Genomic DNA, 18,192 nt, shown 5'->3' on the forward strand with positions numbered 1-18,192 from the left:
AAGCGATTGAGAAACACCAGCCTTTATTACATCTTAGTCATTCCCTGAAGTATTGTATACATAAATAAATTAGAATATACCACAGCACACCTGAGCAGGGGTAATATCTAGTCATGAAACCTACACAGAGATTACTTTTAATATTCCCTTTTCTCCTCGTAAGTGTTTAACCAGGTAGCTATTAGTCTTTTGTCTGAGGACAGACACTTTTTTTTTTCAGTTTTTGTTTTCCTTGCTGCTGCTGAGTCGGAAAGAGGAAACCTTGAGAAGAGGTTTGTGCCACCAAGAGTGAATTCAAAGCCTGCTGGTGGCATCTAGTAAGGTCGGGACCTTCTCAGAGCTCATCCTTCTCCAGGAAATCCTCCAGCAGCTCCTCGTTTTCCTCATCTTCCAGCAGCTCCTCGTTTTCGATGAGCGTCCGGGCCTCACTGTCATCATGGATGTTGCTCGCGGCCCTCACGGCGGCCTTCATGGAGGTGTCGATCCAGGCGTGAGGCTGGGCAGTGTGCTCTCCTGCAAAGTGCACCCTGCCCTCGTGCTCAAAGAGAGCTTGAGAGAAATCAGTGAACTGGTACGGGGTGAAGGCCGCAAACGCCCCTTGTGAGTGCTTGTCCAGCTGCCACTTCTCTATCACGTACCGGTCGCAGGTGTACTGCAGGTACTCCTTGCTCACCCGGTGGATGTCCGCCAGGTCCTGGAACACCAAGTCCAGGCATTTTTCATCCGTGAGGGGCAGGAAGAACTGAGAGTCATCGTTCCAGGTGTAGGAGGCCAGGATCACCCCCACGCCACTGGAGAAGTTGTGGCTGGGGTAGTAGATGAACCTGGAAGGGCGGTCGGTGATGGAGTGCCCTCCTCGAATGCCGTCCTTCTCCCAGAACTTCTCGGTGCAAGCCAACACTATTTTGGAGGCACTTGCATAGTGGATGGAGCGGAGGGCATGGGTTTTGGGAGAAGAGAGTGGTGGGAGGAATTTGATGTGCCTGGTGGCTTTGGCGGATGAAGTGACGAGGACGTAATCTGCAGTTGCTTTACTCGAGACCAAGGTGTCTGGAGCACGGTAAAACACCCGAACTTTGCCTCCCTTCGTCATGATTTTCTCCACCGTGCAGTTGAATTTGATGACATCCGGCAGGGCTTTGTGGAAGGCTTTGGGCAGTTGGTCAAAACCCCCCGTGATTTCATCAAAGCTGAAAGGAAGAAGAGGTAGGTGAGGAAAAGAGGTTGAGTTTCAGTAAATGTAAAACCTGACTTCTCCTAGAGGTAATAACAAAGCTGCAAGTTAGGATTCCCCATCACATGTCTAAAAGTCACTGAAGTTTCCTCTTCCAGTGGCTTTCTGTGGACAAGCACAAAATAGTGTTTCCTATAAGAGATATCTTACCTTTCCTCATCAGAGAAGATATCAAAATCCCACAGCGAGGCAAGGAAAGACAGATAAAATCCGGAGTCCTCATTCAACAGGTCACCGATCATCTGAACAGCTCCTCGGCTCAGTTTTCCTACTTTGATCAAATATTCCTAAAAAGACCAGAAAGAAAAGAGGGCCTGATGTTATTATCTCAGGCAGTGCGTGTATCCCCTATAAACCCCAAGGCAAAAATGATGCCCTGTTGCTTGATGCTCCATCTGATTACAAAACACATGATGGAGGAACATGAGGAGAGAGGAGCTTCTCTCCTTGAAAATAAGAGAGCTCTAACTACTCCTTCCAAGTCATGATTGCTTTTTCTTTCTATTTTTTTTTAAGCAGAAGGCGGAATTGGTTAGGAAAAAAACACTTAGAAGTGTTGACAGAGAAAGGGACTAGAGCACTTCAGACTTCTTCAAGAAGTTTTATCACCAGCAGGGAAATTAAATTTATTCTCAAGCCACTGACCTTGGTGGAGAAGGAGTCGTATTTTTTCAGATATTCCTTGCAGTCCATAGTCTGGAACTCTTTGAAAGCCTGAAGAGGAAATATTGATATACTTGTGAGAGAAAGCACATTTCCCAAAGCGTTGCCCCCTGCTCTGTTCTGGTAGGATTCATCCGGGACATTCAGCCCTAGGGATCTGGGAACCCTGGGGCTGAGCTAGAGCTAGCAGATCCTGCCTCACCTTTTAGGAATTTATCCCTTGGTGTGGCATTTTCTATTTCCTCCAACTCCTGGTGAATTCATCCCAGAGAAATGAAGGCGTATGAAAAGACTCTGCATTCAGCTAGCCTCGATTCTTTCTGCTTTTCATTCCAAAAAGACCCTAATCTTCCCCAAATATGATGGCAGGTGAGGGTACACCGTAACCCAGAGGGATGGGTGCTGGTGCAATCCCTTCCACGTGGCCACGTACCTTATGTAGTGCCTCCCTATAAAGCTGGCTGGCACTTTTGCCCCTCTCCGAGGGATGCAGCGTGTAGTTTAGGATGTCAGGGTTTCTATCCACTTCCCCAGTTCTCGCCCGAACGCCGTTCACAAAGTACCAGGTGTTGTTGTCTGTCTGGATGAATGGGTTTAGCTTCAGGTCGAACTGCCTAATAAATTCACGGACCAGCCTAGGAAAGAGCAGAGGAATAGGGAGGTGCTTGCAAACACCCAAACCCTGCCATTGAAGCATTAAAAACCTGGAAAGGAAACTTTCTCATCGACTATGGGGAAGCCCATGTGTTCGTTTGTAATTGCAGATAGGTGTTATCAGCTCTGATAATTGTCAAAATTATCAAACACAGGTAGCCACGTGGGTTTTTTTGGCCATTTTTATGCAGCTGCTAAGCTCTAGGGGAGAGATGGGGGAAATAACTTTTTCCTCCTGCTCTTCTCCATCTATTTCCAAGCACAAATCCTCAGCCTCATCCTCATCCCCATCCCCAGCCTCATTTCTCCTCTTTTTGGGGCAGAGAAGGAGGACACCACCTTACCTGTGCTTGCCTGGCAGGCGCATGGCTCCCAGCTCCACGTACCAGTCCTGTCCCTCCTCTCGGTAGGTCCTGATCCTCCCCCCGACCCGACTGCTGGTTTCCAAAATGGTAACCTGAAAAGCAATTTGGGGTGGAGGGTGCAGGTTTTCAGCCTTCAGGGATTTTATGCAAACAAAGCAAGCTCACGGGCATCATTGCAAGCAGCCTGTGTGCCCCATGGAGCAGGATAGGTCCCCTCCAAATGACAAAAGAGCTCTCTGTAGATCCAAAATGCTTTGTGTTGGCAAGATCCCCTCTGCCTACAGCACAGTCCCTAACTTCTGCATCACATTTGTGCACCCACTCTCTGCTGAAAGAGTCCTAGCGTTGGTTCTGCTGCTCCATGTGCTGGAAGGGTTTGGAAAACAGCCAGGGAAAGGCAGCTTTGTGTCTTTCCCACCTCCAACACCCTCAGAAACAGAGAAAAAGCACCCAACAGGCACAATCTCTTTACTTTTTGCTGCTTCCATTCATTTGGGGGAACATCTGAATGAGCTGCTTTGCATATACCTTCCCTTTCCCCCCACATCGCCTCTTGTCCTTGCTTGTAGTTTTGAAAATCACTCCTGAATCAAGCGAAATTCCTGGAGCCTGCTCATTTTTCCTTCCTTCCCCCACCACCTCATCCATTCCTGCATTTATTCCCCTTGAAAATAAATTTATTTCATTCTCCAGGCTGCGAATTCCTTACGGTAGGAAAACAAAATGTGCAACCGCTCACCTTGTGGCCAGCATCTCGGAGCAGCTTCGCTGCCGTGAGCCCGCTTATTCCAGCACCGACGATGACCACGTTTGCTGGTTTAGTTGCAGGTTCCAGCCCATGCCTGACTATATCCAGTAGCTCCTCGTAGTCTCCATCGTTAAGGCAATACTCAGGGAAACACGAAAACCTCTTGGCGCTCACGAGCCCCACGAGCAGGAGGATTTGGAAGAGAACTAGGGAAGGAAGAAAAGAAGAGAGGAAAATAATGCAGCGAAAACGCTCGGCAATCAGCATGCAAGTTCATTCCTGAGAGCCAGGGAGGGAGGCGGCAGCACAAACCGGTGCCCAAACCCCAACGAAGAATGAGCAGCAAATCATTTTTCAAATCCGCTTGCACGATTGTGAAATCCACTGGCATCAGCAAGGCTCTCACGACCACAGCCAGATGTCTAGCAGGGCCAGTGAATGCAAATTTTGTTTCAAGGAAAAAAAGCAAGCCCAGAGAGATTTTATTTCGTATGTTCTGCTTGTGTAACTGTTGTAGCGAGTTTCCAAAATGAGTTTGAGTTTTTGAATAAGCTCGAAAGGCTCCGTAATGAGGAATGGTAATTTAACGTCGCATGTGTGCAAGGAATTTAATGAAGTTTTTTAAAAATATATTGTTGTGCCAACTGCACTATCCCTTGTCTCCATGACATCACAATTTTAATATTGTCTTCTCCCTCCACCACACTATTACATTAGATATAGGAAGAGATTATCTATATTAAATAGATGATGACAGGTGATGGGAAAGGAAGCTTGGTGACCAGAAACCGCGCTGATTCTTTCTGATTTTTGTTGTTTCTAGTCTCAAAAATAACTACAGGAGAACTTTCATTTTCTTTTCCTTCCCCCAGCTCTTGCTAGTTTCCTTCCAGGGAAAAAGAGGAAAGGAGGGAGACAAAAAAAAAAAAAAAAAAAAAAAAAAGCTTTTGAAACCACACCTTGAGTAATTCTTATTCACAGGGAAAATCCCTGTTGGAATCGCTGCTTTTGTTGGATCAGCCCCAGCTCTGCCGACAATCTGGGTCAAAATGTAGCTGCTGCAAATGAGCCTCAGAGCTGTTGGAAGTAGGACTTTCTACAGCCCATAGCACCGATCCACCTCCCTGAAGATGCTGATTGTGGCCGTAAAATAAAGAAATAGAAAGCTCCTGCTGTGTTTAGGCCGTTTATCAACAGGTCTGCTGTCCTAAAGCATGGCTGGAAGAGGTATCGTGCTAAGAAAATTGCGTTAACCTTCTTGATCCAACACTGCCCCTGCCCTGAGCAGCCTTGAGGACCAGGGATGTTGCTTTGAGTTGTGGTTTTGGTGGGCTGTGTAGCAGCAAAGAGCAACTAATTGGTTTTATTGCCTCCATCCCACCCAACAAGACCACCCCAACCAGCCCTGGCCGATGCAGAAGGCAAAGGAGATCCTCTGGACGGAGATTGGGGTCCCCGTGGGAGGATGGCAAGCGTGTTGGGGCGAGCTCTCGGAACCATCTGCTGGATTTTCACCTTCCACCAGCCCTTACGGTGGGGCTGGAGCTGGAGAAACTGCAAATGTGATGCAAGGAGGTGTCCTCCAAGAAGGTCCCTAGGGGAAGCTGAGCTTGCAGATGGGTTTCCATTGCTCCCTACGCACCTGGGCACATCCCAGTCCCATTTGCGAGGGAGATCTCTCGCTGCCAGAGCAAGTTGCACAGGATCATGAAATACTTTTGCTGGAGAAATGGAGATTTGAGGCTGGTGCCCTCAGGATGTGACACAAAAGGCACCCAGGAGATGTAGGCAAACCCAGCCACCGAAGACAAAAGGCAAGCAGGAGAAAGCAGCACGACACCCCCAAAGTCCAGAGGAGAATCACTCACCCGTCCCAGCCATGGTTCCTGGAGGAAGGCAAGCCTTCCGCTGAGATTATTTTCATTTTATACCCCGGCTTAAAAAAAAAAAAAAAAAAAGAGGTAACACGGCGGCGGTGGCTCAAAAAAAAAAAAAAATCAACTCTGCCAATCAGTTCACCCCGGAAGAGAGCAAAGTGTGGTATGTCATAAGAAGGGGAAGAAGCAATTGCATGTACACTCAGTTCCCCTGTATGTATTTTTTTTTTATTTTTTTTTTTTTACTCCCTGCTGTTGCCACCTCTTTGGTCATGAGCCATCAATTTACAGGACATTATGGGAAGCGTTGTGATCGTTGTGATTGTCAGAACAGACAAAGGGTGACCGCACCCTCCTCTGTGATGAACAGAGAGCTTCCTACTGGGAAAACATCTGGCTTGGGTTTTCTTCCCCTACACCGCAGCCCCCTTAAACTATACGTCGATATTATCATTCATCTCTCGCCGCATGGAGACCCGCAAGGTAGCATCCAAAATATCCTTTCTGGTGGCATTTCCAGGTGGCGGTTCATCAATTCACTCTTAATTATTGCATAATTTTAGTTGTGTTGATCCTGGCCATAGAGGGAACCAAGAGATGCCTGAAATGGTAAAAACACCGAGTTGTAATGGTATTATTTTTTTCCATAATCAAGAACTTTGTGTAGCTAAGAGACCATAACCCCATAAACCAGCCTGAAGAAAGGTCCCTTGGCTGGTTCATCACACCCTGGTATGGATGGACTCCAATCTTGGCACCTTGACTGGAAATCTTAAAAATTGCGATAATAAACCCACAGCAGACTACTTTTGCCCTATAAACTTGGTCTTTTCCTTCGTCTTATGCTTAACGTCTGCCTTTTCCAGTCAGTGGGGCCATTTGCTGATTCAGTTCCAGAAACAAAACCCAGAACTGGTACTTCCCAGTCTTGTGGCCCTTGGGGTGAGCTCAGCACTGGGCAGAAGCAATCGCCTTTGCTGGGACTTCCTTGGAAAAGGGCTTTGCTGGAAGAGCCCTGCAATCCTTGATAGCGATTGAGTCATCTTAGTGGTTTTTTTTCATGTTAAAAACCTCCCATTTGTCTTCTGAAGTGCTTTCGGTTCTCCTCGTGCTGGAGCAACTCCATGCAACCAAGCAGAAGTGACAGTAGTGACAGTAAATCATTCCCTCCTGCCATTAAAAGCCTGGGTTTCAGATTTTCGAGTGTATTTCCCTGGCCATTGAGGCAGGGAGGCTGAGAGCTAAGTGTGGCTTTGTCTGGTCCTCTTTCTGGCTTCTTTCAGTACTGCTTTTTTTTTTTTTTTTTTTTTTTTCTTCTTCCTTGATTGCAACAGTTGGAGTCTCTTGCACTGAGCTGACCTCATCACCATGCATTTTCCCACCCAAAGCTCAGCAATATTGCAGGTTTTTCTGAGGTTTAGGCGGAATTTTGAAGAATTGTGGTAAGGGGGTTGGGGCTCTGGTGCTGGTGCTCACTTGTGCTGTTACATTGGTCATTACTCCAGCTCTAAATACAGCCTCAGAAGAGTAAATTGCGGATCCGTGGGGTAAAACATGGATCAGGGGTGGGTGTTGAGTGGGTTTTCCGTATGTTACCCCATCCATGAAGTCAAATTTGGGGGAAGTATTAAATTATGATCCCACTGGATGACCTTGCAGGCTTTCTGGGACCAGTACTTATAGAATTCCTTAAGCATAGAGCAGAGAAATGGGGAATGATTTGGGTACAAAGGGAACTTAAAGCCATGGTCAAGGACACCTTCTACTGGACCAGGTTGCTCCAAGCCCCATCCAACCTGGCCTTGAACTCTTCCAATGACGGGACATCCAACAGCTTTTCTGGACAAGCTGTTCCAGTGCCTCATCACCCTCTGAGTAAGGAATTTCTTCCTCATATCTTAGCTAAATCCACCCTTTTTTTGTTTAAAGCCATTACTCCTTGTCATCACGCTTCCTGAAGACTCCCTCCTGTTGCTCCCCTTTAGCTATAGGAAGGCTGCTCTCTTCTCAGGGATAAATAACCCCAAATTTCTCAGCTTTTCTTCAAAAGAGAAGTGCTCCAGCCCTCTGATCATCCCCACGACCTCTTCTGGACCCACTCTCACAGGTCCATGTCCTTCTTGTGTTGAGGTCTTCATGAGTTGATGCCCAGGGTGCGATCTTTGTCATGCAGCAGGAATTAGAGAAGAGATTTGTATCTATGAGTTCTCTCGCTTTGTATGAGCTTGTCACGTAGCTACAAGAGTTTTGCAACGCTGTGCTCAAAGGGTCTTCCTGGAAGAAGTCAGGGTGTGGGTTTTTCCCGGCAAAAGTCATTGTTGTGACAAGCTGGATATCTCCTGGTGCTCTTTCTTCTTCCTGTCCCATCATGGAGATTTAATCTTCCCCAATACCATACCCTCAGTGTCACTTCTGGGATTGCCAATGAAGTCCATGGTGCTTTTAATACAGCCTCAGACCTTGGCTATGCCCCCAAAATGGTGTTTTTTAACAAAATTCCGACACACAGCTCTGCCTGCTGGCACATCAAGGCAAGACTCCAAATTAATTCTTTGCATCCAGCTTTACGTCCACGAGTTCCCTTTTTTTCCCATTAAAACTGGATGAGGAATGTCCACGGCTAATTCCCTTCTAAGAAAAATGAAAAAATTTCATGCTTTTCTATTCCATTTCTTGCTTCTTTGGGCTTTTTGGCCCAGAGCACATCCCCATTTAAGAAAATCCACCTGCTTTCCTCTTCCAAATGTTAAACCCAAATCAAAGGCCTTATTTATTATTATTATCATTATTTTTTATTATTATTGATTATTATTATTGATGTCATTATTATTATTGTTGTTGTTGTTATTGTTATTATTATTATTACTACTAATTATTACAAACCACAGCTTATTTTGTCCTTTTTTTTTGTTTTTCCTGCTTGCAATCCACGGGCTGTTTTCTTGACACCTGCTGGCACCTATGATGGCAGCCCACAACACGAGGCGTCTGCTAAATGAAGCAACCACTTCTTGAGTGATCTGAGAACAACGTGACGAAACCAGCACTTCCCCGTGTTCCCAGGACTGACAGATTTTCGAGGGTGGTTTGTTTTGATAAGGCAGAGCTTAGCGCATGTCCTAGCAAGTCGCTTTATGATGGGCCTCAAATAACAGGTTTTATTGTCTGGGGATAAGCAGCTCGCTATTAATTGCACAAGGAGTTCCTCCCATGTTCCTGCTTCCCTGAGGATTACTGGAAATCCAGCTTCCACCTGAAACTTGAGGCTTGGGGAGGGACAGACAGAAGAAAGACAACCCAGGATAGGATGGGGATAAAAAGTGTCCATTACTTGGGCCCAGGTGTCAGTGGGTTTCTTCCTTCTCATTACAGCAACCTCTTTGTCGTGAGACATTGAGTAAGAATTCAGGGGAATGGTGCAAAGCGGAGAACTTTGCTTAAAAAAAAATGAAATTTCAAATTGCTTCATTCTCTCATGCAACTGCTTGCCTTGGCTTTGCTCCCTCCCCCCCCCCATTGCAGCTCTGGGTATGTAGTCCATAGGAAGGAAATAAAGGATCACAAGGAAAATTCGGATAAATTAGAAGGGAGAAGAATTGTTTTAACCAGCCAGGCTGCAGGAGGGGATGAGCAGAGACCCTAAGGGCTGTGATGCTGGAGCTGCTCGTGCTGTGGGTTCACGGGACATATGGGAAAAGCTCATTATTTTGTGCCCAGGGAGCATATTCTACATTTACGACCCCCAAAAGATTGATTAAGCTTGGGGGGGGATTTCCTGCAAACACCAGCTCACTGCTTTATGATGGGGATTTCCCATCCATGGCCAAAGGTGAGAAAAGGTGCATGAGAAGTAGGATTGGCATCCATGAATCCATTCCCAGAGCAGAAATCCCCAGGGAAGGCCAGCCAGATCCTCGAGTCTGGATCTTCGGACCGTGTATCCATCCTGGCACTGCCCACTTGTGTTTTATACCCATTTATTTTCCCCTCCAGCTCTTTGCTGGCATCTGTCTCATGCTAATTTCTGCCTTTTGTGAGCAAGAATTTATACTAAGTTATTGCTCCGGGTCAGCAAACAGGACTGGGACGAGCGGATATATTTTAAGGACTTTTTTTTCATGGCTGAAATGCAATTTGCAGGTGCTGGAGGAGCATCAAATATTCAGAGCATTGAGTAGGGTGAAGAAATAATTAAATTATTCCAAATAATTGCCTTATGGTTTTAACGGTGTTATATTTTGGGGGGAGAAAATTAGGGTTTGGAGAGTTTGGAGCTGGTACAGGACATAGCACGCAGGGGGATTTGAGCATTTGAGAAAATGGAGGTGATGAGCGTGTGCATTTCCATGTGGGTATGAAAAAAAAGAGCCGTGCTGGAGAGGAAAAACCTGGGGACTTTATTGGGTTTAGGTGGCAAGGTTTTGGGAGCAGGCAGAAGAGGGCGGATGGGGCAGAAGTTGGTTTTGGTGTGCTTTGAGTTCCCACTGCTGCAGCCTGTTATTAGCGGGCAATAAATTCCATTCATCAGCCTTCTGCTGAGTCTGTTTTGCTCGTGACAGCAATCGCTCGAGCGATCTCCCTGATTTAATAAGGCTCGGCTAGCCCCGGAGCTTAGCTGGCCATTGCTGTGAAACCACCAAAGGTGGATCTGGGTGGACTCATTAAGTAATTAGTCATCATCTCGCAGCTGGCAGGCAGATTTGCTGGCGGTTTGAGCCAAGGAGAGATGTTCTTCCAAAGGATTTTATTTTCCTTTGTTTCCTGCTCAGCCAGAAACCTCCCCTGGCGTGGATGGAGCAAGCTTTTGGGGATGGGGTTGATCTTCCTGCACCCGCCCCGAAAAGAAATGCTCATTTTTTGGGAAGTGGAAGATTTATGCCGCGATTTGTGCTGTTATTGGGGTTTGACATCACGGTGGGGTCAAAGGGGTGGGGGACACGGGGGGGGCTTCAGGTTTTTTGGGGTCCCAGTATACCTGGGGGGCCGGGGGGGGCAGTGACCTGCATCATTCCATTGTGAAGCGTTGGGGGCATTGTTCTCTGGGCCAATGGGGGGGCTCGGTCCTGTCCCTAATTTGCTTAAAAGGGGGTGGACCAAGGCAGTTGCAGGTTCGAGGGGTCCAGGCAGGGCAGGGTTGAGCCATGGTGTCCGCCAGGGGAAGAAAGCAATCCCAAAGGAGGAGGCAACCCCAGCAAAGGAGGAGGCCGAAAGGTCATGCCAGGAGACCTCCATCCAAGCCCAGGAAGGCCCGCGGGAAGGCGAAGCGAAAACCCACGGAGCCGCAGAAGAAAGCGGCCACCAAAGGCCCCTTCAACCCCCTCGGCGCCAAGGCGCTCGGCCAGATAAAGCGAGACAGCAAGCTCCTGTCCCGAGAGGCCAAGGGGCTGATGGTGAGCTTCCTGCACGACGTCTACCAGCAGGTTTCGAAGGAGGCCGACCGGCTGAGGAGGGAGAGCCGCCATCCCGTCGCCGGCCCCTCGCACGTCCAAGCCGCCCTCCGCCGCGTGATGCCGAAGAGGTTCAGGCAGCCGAGCAGCGTGGCCGCGCGAAGCGGGCACTAAAAGCGAGGCCCTCCCTCCTCGAACCCCTCCTCGAACCCCTCGGGAGCAAGATCCAAAGGCCCAAGGAGAGGGAGCGAAAACCTGAAAAGCTGCTGGCAAGATCTGTGCGACCACCAGCGTATGGTGGAAGGACTGCAGAGAAGGAAATATTAAAACCAGCATTGCAATAAAGCACAATCTTGGCAGCATTTGGTGGTGTCTGAGTGGTTTTTTATTTGTTTTTTATCATGAGGTTCATAATTTCATTAGTGAGTAGCTGTGGGTGTTATATTAGAAAAATAAATGTTTCACACAATCAGAGAATTTCTAGGTCGGAAGAGACCTCAAGATCATCGAGTCTAGCCTCTGACCTAACACTAACAAGTCCTCCACTAAACCATATCACTAAACTCTACATCTATACATCATTTAAAGACCTCCAGGGATGGTGACTCCACCACTTCCCTAAAGTTTCCATCCTCATTACTGCAAGGTGATGCTTACATACACCTGACTCTATTTATTGCGATGATTTGAGTCCCTGAATGTGCAAGGAAAATGTCACAACACCCTAAACTGCCCCAGGATAGCGGTGGTGACAGCCCGGCCCTGCCCTCGTCGGGATATTAGACACGGCAATTAAAGCAGTGATTCTTAGAAAGAAAAATCAGCGGGGTCATGATGCTTTTAGCGTGAATGTGAGAGCGTGAGTGCGTGCTTCTAGGGTTGAATTTGAGGAAAAAATAAAATAAATGAAATGAAATGAAATGAAATGAAATGAAATAAAATGAAGTAAAATTAAGTAAAATAAAATGAAGTAAAATGAAATAAAATAAAATGAAGTAAAATGAAGTAAAATAAAATGAAGTAAAATGAAGTAAAATGAAGTAAAATAAAATGAAGTAAAATGAAGTAAAATGAAATAAAATGAAATAAAATGAAATAAAATAAAATAAAATAAAATAAAATAAAATAAAATAAAATGAAGTAAAATAAAATAAAATAAAATAAAATAAAATAAAATAAAATAAAATAAAATAAAATAAAATAAAATAATAAAATAAAAAGATTGTGGTTGTTAGCAGGAAAAAAAAAAAAAAAGTAATTCTGGGTGGGGGGAAAACGAGTTTCCCTGACCGGGAATCGAACCCGGGCCGCGGCGGTGAGAGCGCCGAATCCTAACCACTAGACCACCAGGGAAGCGCTGACAGGGAGGCTCTGGCGCGGCCCCACGCGTGACCCCATCACGAGGGGACCCCAGCCCACAACTGGGGGGTCGCGTTTGTCCCCCCCGGCAGCCAGGAACCCCCCAAAAACAGCGTTTCCCTCCCTGTTTCCTCGCCGTGACCCACTCGTGGCCTCCGCCCACGCGTGGGTGCAAACGGCTGGGCACAGGAATGGGAGCAGGAGCGAGTTTTAGTGCCGAAAAAATGGGGGAAAATCGGCGTTTTCCCCTAATCCGCGTGCGGGAGGGGTGGAAAAGGGTTGAGATGGCAAAGGAAAAGGTGTGTCAGAAGTGGGATTTGAACCCACGCCTCCATTCGGAGACCAGAAAACCCCAGGGAGGGAAAGCAGAGCCTTGAGTCTGGCGCCTTAGACCACTCGGCCATCCTGACACCGCTGGGAGCCTTCCTCCCCCTCCTCATCCTCGAGAATTAACCTTCAAATAAAGCTAGTGGGTCCGGAGGGGAAGTATTTGGGGATTTTCTTGGGATTAATCCATTTAAATGCATATATACTATATATATTTTACATATATCTGTGTGTTTTTATGTATTTCTGTATTTTCTTTGCCCTAATTGTGGGTTTTTCTGGCTCAGATCTTTATGCAAATTACGCATAATGTCACAGAAGCCCTGTCTCGCCCAGCCAACCCCGGGGCTGTGGTGTCGAGCCCTCATTTGCCTGTACCCACCCCTAAAAAAGCTCCGGGACCCCCCCCGCAGCCGGGACCACCGAGGCCGAAGGACACCCCATGGCCGCAGCCACCAAGCAACGAGGGCAGCCCCCAAGAAAAAGGAGGAGGAGGAGGAGGAGGAGGAAGCAGAAAGCCCAGCAGACGAAGCCTCCCATTAAGCAGAGAAGTTCGGGGAGCTGGAAACCAGTCCCAAAGGGACTCAATTCCCAGTTGAAGAAGAAATCCAACTGGAGGTGCCTCTCCGGGCCTGCCGGCCTCGTGCCACCGGTAGCCGGGCGCATGTCGGTCAGGGCGAAGAGGTTGATGAAATCCTTCATGGACAACTTCAGCAAGGGGCTGGTGAGCGAGGCAGATCGTTGGAGGAAGCAGCGCCGCGGGTCCTTCATCGGCACCACGGAGCTGAGGGCCGCCGCCGAGAAGGTCATGAGGCGAAGAGGGGGGAGGTTTCCCTCCCTCGTGCCCCGCGGCGCACAGTGAGGGACGCCTCTCGCCACCACGTTTTGCCTCTTCTCCCTCGTTTCAAGCCCCGGGGAAAGAAGAAGAAGGAAAAAAAGTGAAGGAGGAAAAAAAAATAGTAATAATAAAAATGAACTCAGAGCCTTTCTCGCCTTCTTGGTTCCTGTAGGGATGGCCACCGGGCCTAGCGCCCCGTGATGCCAACACGGGGTGTTTGGGGTTGGTTCCCAAACGGGAGCATCTCCAGCATCCTGGAAATGTAGGATGATGTGTAGCTGCCCACCGTGATGCTGGTGGGAGGCCAAAAAATGCCCCAAAAAGGCTCTGGTGGGAGCTGAGACCGCACCAAATGTCTGGTGTGGGGCTGGAAGCCCCACTGGGGACATCTGGAAGCAGGGTGATTGCTCCTGGACATCCTGAAATTACATTTATTTAGTGATTTGGGGAGATAAATGATGTTTTCTGCCCCCGTTTCTCTTTATTTAGGGCTGGGCTTCTGGGTTTGGTGTGATTTTGCAGAGGTTTTAGGAGCTGGGACAGGGGTAGAGCCGAAGCCAGTGGCTGGAGCCCCTTAAACACGTTCCCCAGACAAATCCCAAGAAATGTAGAGCCTAAATGTGAAACTCCCCAAAACCAGGGCTTGGACCCCTTGGGATCATCCATCCACTGCTGAGGAGGGATGGGGAGGGGGGAAGAGGGGGGAGGTTGCAGCAACCGGCCCTGGGGAGGAAGGGGTTAAACGCCTGTGCGTTAGGGGGGGGCAGGATTTAGGATAATCCCCCAGCCCCAAGCCCTGGGTGGAGGAAATTAAAAGGAAAATCGCTGCTTTCCCACCCAGGGAGGGGTTAAATCGCCAAAAAATAATAATAATCTTAAAAATAATAATTTAAATCTTTTTTTTGGGGGGGAAACAAGTTGTTTTTGCCTACCAGCTGATGAAAATAGGGGGTCTGGTGTCCCCCACCGAGCCCCAATCTCCTCAGGGTGACAATGGGATCGGTGTCCCCATAATCCCTGGGATGCCACCTGGCTCCATATCTCACCCCATTCCCCCCCATAAGACAATTTTTGGGGGTGTTTCCCCCTTTTTGAGGGGCTTCTGGGCCATATGGCACCCAATGGGACCTGTGGTGCCCCCCCCCAATACATGGGACGTGTCCCATATGCTGGGACTCCATAGCTAAACTGTACCCCCCATCCCCTTTAAAATCCCAGTTGCCCCCCAGTCCACCCCAGTTCACCCTGAGCCCCTTCCCCATTTTATCCTTCCTCTTACAGACCCCAAAAGATGATGGGAGGGGGAGAAAAGCATCTTTTCCTTTCCTAAATCCCATAATTTAACAATTTTATCACCCCCCCCCCCCCCCAATTTGGGTCCCCATTTCCAGGCGAAAACCCCAATTTCTTGCCCCCAGCAACACCAGCAGCGCAACCGCCCCCCCCGTGTCCCTCCTGTCCCATCTCACCCCATTCCCCCGCTGCACCCCAAACTTGCAAAACCCTAAAAAAAAAACCTCTCAAGGACCCAAGAGCTGGGATTTTGGCCGGGCTGAGGAGCCGGGGGTCCCCCAAAAAACGCATCGGAGATATTTGGGGAAAAGAGGTGACGGAGCAGGCCCCGTGTGTGACCCCCCCTGGGTATTTAGGGACAGCGGGATGTGTATGGGGGGGGGGAGGAGGGTTTGGGTTACCTCTAGAGGGCTCTGGGTAAGATCTGAGCTTTTTCTTGGCGTCTCCTTTCTGCCGGATACCGGCTTGGGCTTCCGGAGCAAAACCATGGCCGGCATCGCCTCCATTGTGCCCCGCTGTCGGGGGGGTCCGCGCACCCCAAAAACACCCTAAAAAAGCACTGGGGTGGCTGTTTGGGGGGGGAAGTTTCCCCCCCGGTGAAGGGCAGAGCTTGCAGGTAACGGGGTGGAAAGGGGTCGGAGGTTGCAGGACGTGGCCCTCGGGGGTGTTCGCTGGGGGGAGCGGATTATTTTGGGGGAGAATATGGGGGGGGCGGTTAATGGGATCTGGACACCCCCCCCCCCCCCTAGGGTGCTGTCAGTCCAGGAGGGCCGATTCCCAGTGGGCTGGGGACTGGGGGAACTGGGATGGTGGGGGGAGGAAGGCAGAGGGTGTGGGATGTGGTTTGGTGGAAAAATTGGGGGGGGGGGGGGGGGGGAAATATTTTTAGGGGGAAATATTTTTAGGGGGCGAAGTTTTATTATGGGGAGGGACACGGGATTATTACGGGGAGAACTCTGCCTCCCAAACCTCCTTTGCCGTCTGCAGAAGCTCCAATTTCATCATTTCTTCCCCCAAATCCCTTTTGAGGCAGTGGGGGCCCTCCTACCCCCCTGGGGGGCGTTTAATCCTTTGGGGGGGGGGGGACACCCCACATGCGCTGCGAGAGGGAGACAGAAAACCCCAAATTCAGCCCAGGAAAAGCATCAGAACCCCAAGTGAGAAGCGTTTCTGGGGGGATTTCCCTCTGTTTTAGGGATTTCTCTTCCCCGCAGGGGGTTTTGAGGAGCCCTGAGCGAGGAGGGGAGGCACAAATCTTTGTTCCCGTGTCCCCCCCCCGTGCCATGGAGCCCTGGGTGATGCTGGACCCGCGGCAGAAGGCGCTGTACCGGGACGTGATGCAGGAGAGCTACGAAACGCTGATGTCCCTTGGTAAAAAACCCCCCCCACCCCATCCCGATCCCCTCTTTTTCTCCTCGAGCACCCCAATCCCTTTTCACCCCGCCCTATTTTTATTTCCCCCTTGCCCAAAAGGCAAGGAAGCGGGACGGGAACGGGGAGGGAGGAATCCAGGCGGGTTTCAAGGGGGGGGTTCCCCAAAAACCCCAGTGTTTTCCTTAATATTTTCCTCTTTTAAAATAAAAAATTATGGGTTTCTGCATGTTATTTAATTGAAAAAGAGCTCGTGGGGTACTCATGCGTGTCCCTGTCCCCAATTCCTTCCTCCTCTCTTCCTCCCCTTCGGGACACTGGATTTATAGGGGAAACCTGCTCCATTTATTTAAATACCCGTCCCCCAATTTTTTTTAATTTTTTTTTTTTTTCCTTTTTTCTCCCCAATCTCCTCAGCAGCTCAGGGGCTGGTGAGCGAAAAAGCCGCGGAGGAAGGCGCCGCCCAGCAGATCCCCGAGGAGCTCGAAGCGCGCCCGTCCCGCAGCCCGGAGAGGGCCAAAACTTTGGGCTCCAACCGGAGGAAAACCAAACGGCCCGACAAAGCCGTGCCCCACGGCCTCGCCAAACTCCCCAAAACCACCCCGGCCCCTAAATTAGACTGCGCCAAACCCCTCCGGGGGGGCGCGGGCGCCAAGGGCTCGGCGCGGGAGCGACCCTACGGCTGCGCCGACTGCGGGAAAAGCTTCCCGTGGGCTTCGCACTTGGAGCGGCACCGGCGGGTCCACACGGGCGAGCGGCCTTTCGGCTGCCCCGAGTGCGGCGAGACCTACAGCCAAAGCTCCCACCTCCTCCAGCACCGCCGCACCCACGCCAGCGACCGGCCCCATAAATGCGGCGAGTGCGGCAAGCGTTTCGCCGGGGCGGCCGAGCTGGCGGCTCACGGCCGGGGCCACGCGGCCGAAAAACCCCACAAATGCGGCGACTGCGGCAAAGGTTTCGTCTGGGCTTCCCACCTGGCCCGCCACCGCCGCGTCCACACCGGGGAGAAACCTTTCGGGTGCCCCGAGTGCGGCGAAGCTTTCACCCAAGGCTCCCACTTGGCCAAGCATCGCCGCAGCCACACGGGCGAGCGGCCCCACCGGTGCCCGGCGTGCGGCAAGACTTTCGGCCAGAGCTCCGACCTGGCCCGCCACCGCCGCACCCATTTGGGGAAAAAAGCTTTGCGCTGCGGGGATTGCGGCAAGCTTTTCCGCGCGGGGCCGGCCCTGGCCCGCCACCAACGGGGTCACCGGCGAGAGCGCGCCCACCGCTGCGGCGACTGCGGGAAGGGCTTCGTTTGGGCATCCCACCTGGAGCGGCACCGGCGGGTCCACACGGGCGAGCGCCCCTTCCCCTGCGGCAGCTGCGGCGAGCGCTTCGCCCAAAAAGCCCACCTCCTCCAGCACCGCAAAACCCACTCCCCCGAGCGGCCCTATAAGTGCGGCGAGTGCGGGAAGCGTTTCGGGGAGGCCCCCCCTTTCCTGGCCCACCAGCGGGGCCACGCGGCCCAGAAGAGCTACACGTGCGGGGAGTGCGGCAAGGGTTTCGCCTGGGCGTCCCACCTGGAGCGCCACCGCCGCGTCCACACCGGGGAAAAACCCTACGAGTGCCCCGAGTGCGGCGAAGCCTTCAGCCAGAGCTCCCACCTCACCAAGCACCGCCGCAGCCACCTCCCCAAAGTGGATTTCTCCCCCTCCTCCAGGACCCGGCCGGCGGGGGGAAAGCCCCCCGCTGCGCCCCGCTGCGCTGTGGGGTTGGCGAATCCGCCCGGGGACTGCGGAGAGGAGCAATGAAAGACCCCGAAAGAAAACTTCGGGATGGGGACGAGGCCAAGGACAGCAAGGGACACTTCGGAGCAGCCCTGCCGCCCTCTTCCATCGGGGTTTCTCCTTCCTGATGTCTCCTAGAAGCGATGGGGGAACGCTGCGTGCACCCTTGGTGCTGGGGACTCCAAAAAGGGACGTTTTTGGGGACACGAAGCCCCTTCCCGGGGGACACACGGTGCCCTTTTGCATTGGGAAGGGTCAACATGGGTTGCTGGGGCTGTCCTTGTGCCAAAATACGTGGTTATTTGTG

The 18,192-nt window shown here is 50.6% G+C and overlaps 2 protein-coding genes across 4 annotated transcripts; one reads left to right on the plus strand and one right to left on the minus strand.

Annotated features, from left to right (window-relative positions):
* On the minus strand, positions 1 to 5,545 carry IL4I1 (interleukin 4 induced 1; the record flags this gene model as incomplete). The annotated part of the gene is made up of 7 exons (XM_084303893.1): positions 1 to 1,190; positions 1,385 to 1,521; positions 1,880 to 1,948; positions 2,331 to 2,532; positions 2,896 to 3,008; positions 3,656 to 3,870; positions 5,533 to 5,545. The coding sequence occupies 7 exons, from the start codon at positions 5,543 to 5,545 to the stop codon at positions 335 to 337; spliced, it is 1,605 nt and encodes a 534-aa protein (XP_084160019.1). The 3' UTR covers positions 1 to 334.
* Positions 5,546 to 15,248: 9,703 nt separating this feature from the next.
* On the plus strand, positions 15,249 to 18,161 carry LOC311220427 (uncharacterized protein). 3 transcript variants are annotated; one of them, XM_084303952.1, is made up of 3 exons: positions 15,249 to 15,361; positions 15,960 to 16,116; positions 16,534 to 18,161. In XM_084303952.1, exons 2-3 carry the CDS (start codon positions 16,029 to 16,031, stop codon positions 17,907 to 17,909), a joined length of 1,464 nt encoding a protein of 487 aa, XP_084160078.1. In that variant the 5' UTR covers positions 15,249 to 15,361; positions 15,960 to 16,028; the 3' UTR covers positions 17,910 to 18,161. The 3 variants fall into 3 exon arrangements, with proteins under 3 accessions (XP_084160078.1, XP_084160080.1, XP_084160079.1); XM_084303954.1 differs by having other exon boundaries at positions 16,537 to 18,161; XM_084303953.1 differs by having other exon boundaries at positions 15,252 to 15,361; positions 15,941 to 16,116.
* The last annotated feature ends 31 nt before the right edge of the window (positions 18,162 to 18,192 follow it).

The sequence above is a fragment of the Netta rufina genome (genome assembly GCF_964035555.1).
Source record: "Netta rufina genome assembly, chromosome: 31".
Taxonomy (NCBI): Eukaryota; Metazoa; Chordata; class Aves; order Anseriformes; family Anatidae; genus Netta; species Netta rufina.